Here is a 12,383-nt window from a genome sequence, read left to right on the forward strand (position 1 = left end):
TTCTTCTCTTTCCATACTTTGATATTTTCCTATGTTTACTATCACTTTAGTCTGTGGATAAAATTGAAGTGATTTCACAGTTGATTCAAAATATCACTTCAGTCTCAGTGTTATTCTTTTAATATGATATTAGAGAGTGAACTCAAGACCTGACATTTGCATGTACTTCTAAACCACCACAGCAGCCCAAATTATAACATATATGAGATATATATTCATATATATTTATATATGATAATAATCATATCTCTATAATTATCTTAATGTTCTGAAGTTTCATATATGTGCAGTGCCACTGACAAATGGCCTCGTTAGGCCAGGTTTTTTTTTTTAATATTTATTTATTTTCCCTTTTGTTGCCTTTGTTTTTTTTTATTGTTGTTGTAGTTGTTGTTGTTATTGATGTCCTCGTTGTTCGATAGAACAGAGAGAAATCAAGAGAGGAGAGGAAGACGGGGAGAGAAAGACACCTGCAGACCTCCTTCATCATCTGTGAAGTGACTCCCCTGCAGGTGGGGAGCTGGGGGCTCGAACGGGGATTCTCATGCCAGTCCTTGCGCTTTAGCACCACGTGCGCTTAACCCGCTACTCTACTGCCTCACTCCCAGGCCAGGTTTTTAATTATTTTATTAAAAGAATTATTTACCAGGGGTTGGGCGGTAGCTCAATTGGTTAAGCGCAAGGACTGGGTAAGGATCCCGGATTGAGCCCCCGGGTCCCTACCAGCAGAGGAGTCACTTCACAAGCAGTGAAGCAGGTCTGCAAGTGTCTGTCTTTCTCTCCTCCTCTCTGTCTTCCCCTCCTCTCTCCATTTCTCTCTGTCCTATCCAACAACAACGACATCAATAACAATAATAATAACCATAATGATAAAACAACAAGGGCAACAAAAGGGGGAAAAAAAAGAATTATTTACCAGTGAAAGAGAGGAGAGAAAGAAAAATATCAAACTATGGACTTCATACCCAAGAATCTTAACATTCTATCCACTATACCTCTTCCTGGGCCACAGTCTTGTTTTTTCCTTTAGGGTTATTACTGGTACTCAGTGACTACCTAATGGTTCCACCACTCCCAGTGACCACTTTTTTCTTTGTTCTGTCTTTTTTAATGGGGAATGGGGGTGGGGAGAGAGAGAAGAGAAGGACAGAAAAGAGACACCTGTAGCACTGCTCCAACACCAGTGAAGCTTCCTGGCTACAAATAGTGGCCAGATCTTGAACCCAGGTCTTCATACATTAGGTAACTTGTGTACATTACCTGGTGCATTACATTCCTTCTGATTGAATGATAAATGGGAACATTAGAAAGCATTGGGTGTAATGGGTAAGAACCACCTGACTCTTACTTTTAATTAATGAAATGTCATTTATTTTCCTCTTTAACAAATACCTTTAACTTCTTCTCCATTGCTGTGAAGATAGTGTTGTTGTTTTTTTTTCTTTATTGGGGGTTAATGGATTACATTAAATTTTTTTACACTTGGGTACAGTTTCTCATCTTCCTGTGATTGGTATCTGCAAAACGCTCTCATCCCCAACTTAGGTCTTTTTCCACTATCATGCAGATCCCCAGTGCTCTCCTACGCTCACCCTTCCTCTCCTTCCCCATAGTCTTTTCCAAGCTGACTTTCTCTGGTCCATGGGAACCCTCAGGAGCCTCAATTTTTTCATACCTTATACTCCAGTGTACCTCTGATTCTCTTAAAGCACCATGCGTTTTCATGTTTCTCTGCTTTTTCACATGTTCATTGTATTCAAAATTTCTTCAGGGTTATGGAGATTGCATAGTGTTTATGCAAAAGACTTTGATACCTAAGGTTCTAAAGACCTGGGTTCATTGGCGCACCACCAGAAGCCGTAGCTAAACACTGTTCAGGTTTAACAAAAAAAAAGTATGTGTTTCAAACTGTTTAATACATTTCTTCATCCTCATTTGTCACCATGCACAGGGACCAGGGGGGAAACTTCACAAATGGTGACCTGGTGCTGCAAGTCTCTCTCTCTCTCTCTTTCTCTCTCTCTCTCCCTCCCCCCCTCCCGCTCTCTCTCTCCCCTTCTCCCTCTCCCTCTCCCTCTCTATCTCTCCTTTTCCTCTCAATTTCTCTGTCTCTGTCCAATTAATAAAAAAATAAAGAAACAGGCTGCAATGAAGCTGGGAGATCGCTCACCCAGTAGAACACACATGTTACTATGTGAGAACACAGGTTTGCATGTATATACCATGCAAAGGGGAAGCTTCATGAAAAGTGGAGCAGTGCTGTGGCATCTCTCCTCTCCCTTTTGCTCTTCCCCCTATATCTCTTACCTTCTATCTGGAGGGGGAAAAAAAGAAAGAAAGAACCCTAGTTAAGCCCTAGTGGCAAGAAAAGAAGGAAAAGAAAGAGGAGGGGTAGGTAGGTATGCAGCCACTGCCAAAGACTATGACAAATGGCAGGTTAAAGAACTTGTTAACAAATAGATGTGGGGCTGGGTGGTGGCGCACCTGGTTGAGCGCACATGTTATATTGCGAAAGGACCCGGGTTTGAGCCCCCAGGTCCCCACCTGTAGGGGGGAAGCTTCACGAGTGGTGAAGCAGGGCAGCAGGTGTCTCTGTGTCTCTCTCTCAATTTCTGGCTTTCTCTATCCAATAAATAATAAAGATAGCAATATATATATATATATATATATTTATATATGGCAGGCAGGAGTAGATAGAATAATGGTTATGCAACAAGACTGTCATGCCTGAGGCTCCAATGCCTCAGACTCAATCTCCTGTACTACCATAAGCCAGAGCTGAGTAGTTCCCTGGTTTAAAAAAAAAAAAATACAAATAGATGTGGCTAACTAAACCTACTGAATGTTGTTATTATTTTCACAGCCCACATGCATACTTTCACTGCTATAGACTACTTTTTCATTCAAGTAGAAGAAGGTTGAGTACAGAGAGCAGGAGATAGAGCCTAACACCAGACCTTCTTCCAGTACCAGGGCACCTCCCTTGTGGTACTTTAACCTGGGCTGTACACACAGCAAGACAAGTCCCCTGTCCGATGAGTTATCTCTCCAGCTTCTCTATCTTTTCTTAAAATTTACTTCATGAAATAGAGACGGGGAGAGAGAGCAGCCAGAGCAGCATTCTGGTATGTAGTGCTGAGTACTGAACTTTGGACCTCATGATTGGAAGTCTAAAGCTTTAACATTGTCCCCAGTTCCTTTATATTAACTTTATAAAAAGAGATAATCAGACTTTATGTGCCTCAAAATATGACACAGTAAGAAAGATGCCATGTGTGAAGAAATCAACTAAAATCAGGGCTGGGTAGTGGCACACCTGGTTGAGCACACATGTTACAAGGTACAAGGACCCAGGTTCAAACCCCTGGTCTCCACCTGCAGAGGGAAAGTTTTGTGAGTGGTGAAGCAGGCCTACAGGTATCTCTCTGTCTCTCTCCCTTTCTATCTCCCCCTTCCCTCTCAATTTCTGGCTGCTCTATCCAATAAATAAAGATAATAAAAATTTTAAAAAGAAACCTACTAAAGGGAGTTGGGTGGTAGCACAGCAGGTTAAGTGCACATGGCACAAAGTGCAAGGACCAGTATAAGGATCCCAGTTTGAGCCCCCAGATCCCCACCTGCAGGAGAGTCACTTCACAGGCAGTGAAGCAGGTCTGAAGGTTTCTCTATCTATCTCTCCCCCTCTGTCTCCCCCTCCTCTCTCCATTTCTCTCTGTCCTGTCTAACAACAACGACATCAATAGCTACAACAATAACTACAACAATAAAAAAAAATGCAACAAAAGGGAAAATAAAAAAAAGAAACCTACTAAAATCAGTTCAATCTGAATCTGAAAAACCATGTAAATCTAATTACTAGCTTATTGAACATACGGAAATATTTTAAAGTATTCAGCAGAGTGTAGAATGCCAGTAAGAAGTAACTGACAAGTAGAGAGGTGAAATGATAGATTAAAAACTTGGGGCAGGGATAGATAACATAATGGTTATGCAAAGAGATTCTCATGCCTGAGGCTCTGAAGTCCCAGGTTCAATCCCCTGCACCACCATAAACCAGAGCTGAGCAGTGATGCGATTAAAAAAAAAAAAAGATTGGGGGCAGGGCCCAGAGGTGGCACACCTGGTTAAGCTCTCACATTACAATGGCACAAGGACCTGGATTCAAGTCCTTGGTCCCCATCTACGGGGGGAAAGCTTCACAAGTGGTGAAACAGTGCTGCAGGTGTCTATCTGTCTCTCTCCCTTTATATACCCCCTTACTATAAATCTCTCTCTGTTTTTATCCAATAACTAAAATAAAAATTTTTTTAAAAACTTGGTGCCAGGCAAGGGAACACCCCGTTGTATGCACATGTTACAATGTGTAAGGAACAGGATTGAAACCCCTGGTCTTCACTTGCAGGGGGAAAGCTTTGCAAGTGGAGAAACAGTATTGCAGGTGTCTTATCTTTTTCTCTCTCCTCCTTCCCCCTTGATTTCTCTTTGTCTCTATCCAATAAATTCACAAATAAAATATATATTTTTTAAAAAAACAAGAAGACAGGATATCTCTTTTGGTTATATTTCTTTAAAAAATTTTTTTTATTTATTCCCTTTTGTTGTCCTTGTTTTATTGTTGTAGTTATTATTATAGTTGTTATTGGTGTCATTGATGTTGGATAGGACAGAGAGAAATGGAGAGAGGAGGGGAAGACAGAGAGGGGGAGAGAAAGACGCCTGTAGACCTGCTTCACCACTTGTGAAGCAACCCCCCCTGCAGGTGGGGAACCGGGGGCTCGAACCAGGATCCCTGCCCTAGTCCTTGCACTTTGCACCATGTGTGCTTAACCTGCTGTGCTACCGCCCAGCCCCTTGGTTATATTTCTTTTTCTTTTTTTTAATATTTATTTATTTATTCCCTTTTTGTTGCCCTTGTTGTTTTATTGTCACACCTATTGTTGTTGTTATTGATGTTGTTGTTGTTGTTGGGCAGGACAGAGAGAAATGGAGAGAGGAGGGGAAAACAGAGGGGGAGAGAAAGATAGACACCTGCAGACCTGCTTCACCACCTGTGAAGCGACTCCCCTGCAAGTGGGGAGCTGGGGGCTCGAACCGGGATCCTTCCGCTGGCCCTTGCGCCACCTGTGCTTAACCTGCGCCAGTTACCGCCTACTCTGGGTTATATTTCTGAACAGTGACTCCTGCCTTGAGCCAAATCAAAATGTTCCTTTTCTATTTTTCTTTTACTTTTTATTTATTTATTATTGGGTATAGACAGAGAGAAATTGAGAGGGGAGGGAGAAGTAGAGAGGAAGAAAAGACAGAGAGAGAAACCTGCAGCCTTGCTTCACCATTCATGAAGCCTTCTCCCTGCAGGTGGAGGCTGAGGGCTTGAACCTGGGTCCTTGTGCACCATAATGTGAATGCTTAATCAAGTGGCCACCACCTGGCCCCATTTCTTTTATTTTTTTGTTTATTGCCACCAGGGTTATTGCCTTTATTTTTCATTGCCACCAAGGTTATTGCTGGGGCCTAGTGCCAACACTACAAATCCACTGCTCCAGGTACCCACTCCCCCCCTTTTTTTCTTTCTGTTTTATTTGATAGGCTAGTAAGAAATTGAGAGAGAAAAAAAGAGGGAGGAAGAGTGGCCTGGGAGATGGTACAATGGATAAAGCATTGGACTCTTGAGTTCCCAAGTTCAATCCCCAACAGCACATGTACCAGCATGTCTGGTTCTTTCTCTCACTCCTTCTTTCTCATTAAGAAATAAAATCTTGGGGGAGTCGGGCTGTAGTGCAGTGGGTTAAGCACACGTGGTGCAAAGCGCAAGGACCGGCACAAGGATCCCGGTTTGAGCCCCTGGCTCCCCACCTGCAGGGGAATCCCTTCACAGGCGGTGAAGCAGGTCTACAGGTGTCTGTCTTTCTCTCCCCCTCTGTCTTCCCCTCCTCTCTCCATTTCTCTCTGTCCTATCCAACAACGACTACAACAATAAAACAACAAGGGCAATAAAAGGGAATAAATAAATATTAAAAAAAAGAAATAAAATCTTGGGAGTCGGGTGGTAGCACAGCGGGTTAAGCGCAGGTGGCACAAAGCGCAAGGTAAGGATCCCGGTTCGAGCCCCCGGCTCCCCACCTTCAGGGCAGTCGTTTCACAGGCAGTGAAGCAGGTCTGCAGGTGTCTGTCTTTCTCTCCCCCTCTGTCTTCCCCTCCTTTCTCCTCTTCTCTCTGTCCTACCTAACAATGATGACATCAGTAACAACAACAATAATAACTACAACAATAAAACAAGGACAACAAAGGGGAATAAATAAATTATTTTTAAAAAACAAAAAAATAAATAAAATCTTGGGGGCCAGGTGGTGGTATACCTGGTTAAACACACACACTACACTGCTTAAGGACCTGAGTTTAAGCTCCTAGTCCCCACCTGCAGGGGAAAAGCTTCATAAGTGGTGAAGCAGGGCTGCAGGTATCTCTGTTTCTCTCCATCTCTTATCTCCCTCTCCCCTCAATTTCTCTCTGTCTCTATCCAATAATAAATAAATTAATAGAAAGCAAAAAATAAACAATCTTTAAAAGAGAGAGAGAGAGTGGGGGAGGAAGATAGACATCTACAGACTTGCTTCACTGTGAAACTTCCCCCCTGCAGGTGGGGAGTGGGGCTTGGAACCCAGATCCTTGTGCATGATAATACATATGTTCAACTTGGTGCATCAATGGCCAGCCCCAGTACTCCTTTTCTTTTTTTTTTTAAATTTATTTATTTATTTTATTTATTTATTCCCTTTTGTTGCCCTTGTTGTTTTATTGTTGTAGTTATTATTGTTGTTGTCGTTGTTGGATAGGACAAAGAGAAATGGAGAGAGGAGGGGAAGACAGAGAGGAGGAGAGAAAGACAGACACCTGCAGACCTGCTTCACCGCCTGTGAAGCGACTCCCCTGCAGGTGGGGAGCCGGGGTTCGAACCGGGATCCTTATGCTGGTCCTTGTGCTTTGCGCCACCTGCGCTTAAGCCACCTGCGCTTAAGCCGCTGCGCTACAGCCCGACTCCCCCAGTACTCCTTTTCTATATTACCATGAATCTGTTAACACTTTTGGCAACATTTTTCATTGTTTTGTTATGTTTTCTCTCTTGACTTTGAGACTCTTGACTTACTTATAATCATGTTCCTAATTTCACTTCAGTTAGCATCATAGAGATATTTGCTTTCATAGATTTATTATAAGATATTTTGTAACATCTTTACATCACTTCAATATGTTTTCTTTTAGGTTGCATAGCAGTAGGAAAATCCCTGAATAGCCGAAATTTTAGCAAGCTCTTGCATTCTTGCTCCTACCAATGTGATCGTCACAAAGTCATTATGGAAACTGAAGACAGATATAAAAGTGAACTAAGGAAATCACTTATCTGTAACAAAAGTAATTAATTCAGCAGCCTTAAGACTGTAATTATGACTGTACATCCTGAACAGTGATCTACAACATTAAGTATATTAAAAGCTACAGGATAAACCAATGTTGAGAAGAAAATCTGACTTAAAGAGACCAGTGATTTAAGATGTACACAGGGAGGACCATCAAATTAGCTCACTTGTGAGGGGTGCCTTCTTTTTGCCATGTGTGCAGTCCAGGCTGATCCTGGTTCCCACAAGGGAAGGTTTAGTGCTATGGTATCTTTCTTTCTCCCTTCCTTCTTTCCTTCCTTCCTTCCTTCCTTCCTTCCTTCCTTCCTTCCTTCCTTCCTTCCTTCCTTCCTTCCTTTTTTGCCTCCAGGGTTATCGCTGGGACTCAGTGCCTGCACTATGAATCCACTGCTCCTGGAGGCTATTTTTTCCCTTTGGTTGCCTTTGTTTATCATTGTTGTTGGTTAGAACAGAGGAAAAATCAAGAGAGGAGGGGAAGACAAAGAGGGAGAGAAAGACACCTGCAGACCTGCTTCACTGCCTGTGAAGTGACCTGTGGATGGGGAGCCAGGGGCTCAAACCGCGATCATTACGCAGGTCCTTGGACTTTGTGCCATGTGTGCTTAACCCACTGTACTACCACCCAGCCCCATATGGTGTCTTTCTTACATGCTCTCTCTGCCTCTCTGTCTCTTGTTTCACCCATTTTTATCTGGAAAAGTTTGCCAAAAGCAGTGATTCTTTGGCAATAACAAAAAGTTATAATAGAAAGTAAAATGATGCACCCAGGGAATATGTTAAGTCTCTAGTACTTTAAATATTTTTCTTAAATTTACCTAATGTTTCCCACTAAAAGGGGGGAAAAGAAATATACTAATGGAATTGATTCATTGTACTCAGATTGATACACTAAATATGCTAAATGGTTTTTATATTTTCCAGAAGTCCTACTGACCCCTCGTAGAAGGAAACGACTCAATACTGAATCTGCAGCCTCTGGAGAAATAAGTGAATGCATTTAATGTTTAAATAAACCTGAATTTCATAAATTCCTGATAAAGAAGAGGACAGCTAATTGATTAGTCTCAGTCTCATGACTCTGAAATGATCACCTTTCACACTGAGTCTGACTTCCTAAGAAAAGAGACTTTCCAGGGGTTGGATAGTAATGCAGTAGGTTAAGCACACATAGTATGAAAAGAGGCTTTCCTCCTCCTCCATTATTTTGCTTGCTTTCTAATTGATTACAAGCTGGGAAAGAGCAGGAAACTAACATTTATTGAGAATCTTCTCTGTGAGGTACTTTACAGCTATTTTAATTCTTATCACAAAATATCTATTATTTTACTCCCATTTTAAAGCACAATAAATGGGGATATAGATAGTGTAATGGTTATGTAAAAAGATTATCATGCCTCAGGCTCCCAAGTCCCAGGTTCAATCTCTTGCACCACCACAATCCAGAGCTAAGCAATGCTTTGGTAATAAAGAAATAAATAATCAAAGTACAATAAATTAGTAAATAGCAGAGACTAGACTCAAATGCATGCTTGTCTTCCTCTGTAAGTGCCTGACCTTTTTGTTGAAAAATTTGGTTCATGACTGTAGTATATCACATAATAAAAATTGAAGATGCAAAAATATAAACCTTAAAGCCCTGCTTAATAATCAAAAATTTTATTGGGCTCACTTCAGCAGCACCTATACTAAAAATAAAAAATATTTCTTAAACAGTTAATTTACAGGACATTTTATTTAACGGGTTAACAGTTCACATTTATTACCATTCCAAATTTATCACAAACATCATTCTCTTTTATTTGTTTGGAATTAGAATCTGCAGAATAAGAATGAGCAGCTAAATATCTTAAATTTTCAGAGTAATCTGAAAATTAGTAACCTCTGTAGAGCCATTCTATTATTTATTGTAAAGACTTTGAGACTTGGTCCAACCAGGAAACCATTTTCAGTTTGATTTTGATGCGGCATCTTGGAATGAACTCAGGGCATGCATGATGCTGTCACTGAGTGGCCCTTCCTGTTTTTTATTTTCCACTCTTTATTTCTTTTAAGAGAGAGAGAGAGAGAGAGGAGAGACACCGATGCACTGCTTCACCATCCATGATGAGTATGTAGTGCCTGAGCTGGAACTCAGTACCTTATATATGGACGGTGTGCTTTCTGCCTGGTAAGGTATCTTCTAGCCCTTTGACATTTACTTTTTTCTTTAAGATTTTATTTGTTTATTTATGAGAAAGTTAGGGGAGAGAGAAAGAACCAGACATCACTCTGGTACATGTGCTGTTGAGAATTTAACCCGAGACCTCATGCTTTAGAGTCCAATGCTTTATCTACTGCACTATCTCCTGGACCACCATTTTCTTTTCTTTCTGCCAAGGTTATTGCTGTGTCTCCACTCTTGTGTGGATTTCACAGCTCCTGATGGACTTTTTTTTTTTTTTTTTAAGATAATGGGTGAGGGACAGAGAAAAGGAGAGATACTGTTGCACTGCTCCACGACTCATGAAGCTTCTCCCATCCAGATACTCATGTGGCAGCTAGGGATTCAAACTTGGGTCCTTGTGCATGGCAAAGTGTGTGCACTCTTATCCAGTAAGCTATCTGTTTAGGCATTGGTGACAAAAAGTGAGCAAAAAAAAAAAAACCCAACAGCTCAACTTTCATGAAACATGTATTCTAAGAAATATTACTAAGTTATAATCATGTATTATTTTCAGTGTTTTCTCAAACTTTGCTGGTATGATTTTTCTCTTCTGTTTTGAAATACCTTAACTCAACTGGCTATATTTTGCAAAGGCAGTATTTTCCTTTTTTTTTCGATTGCTTATTTATTCTAAGTAGAGACAGAAAGAAATTGAGAAGGAAGGGGCTGGGACAGAGAGATACCTGCAGCACTTTTTTTTTTTACCACTAGTGAAGCTTTCCCCCTACAGGTGGGGGCCAGCAGCTTGAACCTGACTCCTTGCACACTGTAATGTGTGCACTCAACCCAAAGTATAGCCCCAAGATTTTCTTTTCTTTATCTACTGGATAGAGATGGATAGACACTGAAAAGGAAGGGGGAGATAGAGGGAAAGACACCTACAGCAGTGTTTCACTGCTTGTGAAGATTCCTCCCTGCAGGTGGGAACCAGGGCTTGAACTTGGGTCCTTATTCACTATAATGTGTGCTCTTTATTGGGTTCACCACCACCCAGCCCCAAGGCAATATTTTCTAAGAATGTACCAGCCTTATGCCAGGTCCTGATAAGTAAATAACAGCCTTGGGGCTGGACCGTGGTGCACCCAGTTGAGCACATACATTACTATGTGCAAGCACCCACATCAAGCTCCCACTCCCCACTGCAGGGGGAACACTTCATGAACAGTGAGACAGGCCTTCAGATGTCTGTCTTTCTCCATCTCTTATCTCCTTCTCTCAACTTACTTCTGTCAAATAAAATAGGGAAAAAATGCCTACTGGGAGAGGTGGATTTGTGGTACTGTCACTGAGCTCCAGCAATAACCCCAGTGGTAATAAAAAATAAAATAAGTAGCACTCTTAAGTGGAAGTACAAAACCTTGTCATCAATTCCACCTACAGTAATAACATCAATTAATAATAAATAAGGGTAGGGGCAGGTGGTAGTGCAGAAAGTTAAATGCACATGGCACAAAGCGCAAGGACCAAGTAAGGATCCTTGTTCGAACCCCTGGCTCCCCACCTGCAGGAGTCGCATCACAAGTGGTGAAACAGTGGTGTCTGTCTTTCTTTCCCCCTCTCTGTCTTGCCCTCCTCTCTTGATTTATCTCTGTTCTATACAGCAATAGCAGTAACAACACAGGCAGCAAAAATGGGAAAATGGCCTCCAGGAGCAGTGGATTCATAGTGCAGGCACTAAGCCCCAGTAATAACCCTGGAGGCAAAAAGAAAAAGAAATAATAAATGAAAAAATTAAGATATATTTCTGGTAATCATCACCAGGATATATATGTTAGCCAATACCAATAGTACATTATCTCTGTTGTAAAAAGTACCCCTAAAAATAAATTTAAAAATTACTTTTCTTCTGCATTTTGCATGTAATTTTTAAATTTCAGTTAAGTTGAACACCTACTACCAGTGGTGCACCTGGTAGAGCACATATGACCAGGTACAAGGACCTGGGCTCAAGACCCCACCCTCCCCTGCAGAGAGAGGAAACTTCATGAGTGGTATACTAGAGTTGTAGGTGTTACTCTTCCTCCCTCCCTCTCACTTCCCCTTCAGGAAAAGAAAGATAGGAAGAAAAATAGATGAGAGAAAGAGGAAGTGAAAGGTAAGCACCAGGAAAGTGGAATCATCATACAGGCATGTCCTGGGGGAGAAAATAAATAAATTGAACAACCATAGATAGTGATAATGTTTTTAAAGCAAAATTCAAAAGATCTTTATTTAAAAACATTGAACTTAATATTTAAAGTAATGAGTGTTGGTATTTTTTTCTATTCTATGAAGTTATGAAGCCCTTTGGGAAGACTATATCTGTAAGATAGGTAAGCTGTTTATTAACTGTCCTTATAGGAATTTTGAGAGAATTAACAAATATATAAACTTTTGTGTTTCTGGATTGAAAGATGTTGCAGTAACATTGCAATAGAATGCAATTAAATTATTGAATAAGTGGCACTTTACCAGTAGGCACTAATTAAAAAAATTTAAAAAAAAACTGAAGTGGATTTCTGCTTTTTTTTTTTTTTTTTTTTTTTTTTTTTTTTTACCAGAGCTCTGCTCAGCTCTGGCTTATGGTGGGGCATGGAATTGAACCTGGGATTCAAGAACCTCAGGCATAAGAGTCTCCTTGCATAACTATTATGCTATCTACCTATCTACCCTCCACCCCTGAAGTGGATTTCTATATGTTGAATAGAGTAAGCATGAAGCTTCCTTATTATGTGGTTCAGATTCATAGAATAAGTTAAGGACTTACTCAGCTGGTAAGATCTCTT

At 40.9% G+C, this 12,383-nt stretch overlaps 1 protein-coding gene across 4 annotated transcripts in view; it reads left to right on the top strand.

Annotated features, from left to right (window-relative positions):
- The window catches only part of TERB1 (telomere repeat binding bouquet formation protein 1), a 53,938-nt gene that overhangs the window by 41,145 nt on the left and 410 nt on the right, over nt 1-12,383 (top strand). For 3 of the 4 annotated variants that reach the window (XM_060185399.1, XM_060185402.1, XM_060185400.1), the window contains 2 exons: nt 7,261-7,410; nt 8,337-8,443. In XM_060185399.1, coding sequence (XP_060041382.1) covers nt 7,261-7,410; nt 8,337-8,416 — 230 coding nt within the window. In that variant the 3' untranslated portion in view covers nt 8,417-8,443. Of the gene's footprint in view, nt 1-7,260; nt 7,411-8,336; nt 8,444-12,383 lie in introns of those variants that run through there. The other variant, XM_007517790.2, reaches the window with a different exon arrangement.

This window comes from Erinaceus europaeus, chromosome 2, assembly GCF_950295315.1.
Source record: "Erinaceus europaeus chromosome 2, mEriEur2.1, whole genome shotgun sequence".
Lineage (NCBI taxonomy): Eukaryota > Metazoa > Chordata > Mammalia > Eulipotyphla > Erinaceidae > Erinaceus > Erinaceus europaeus.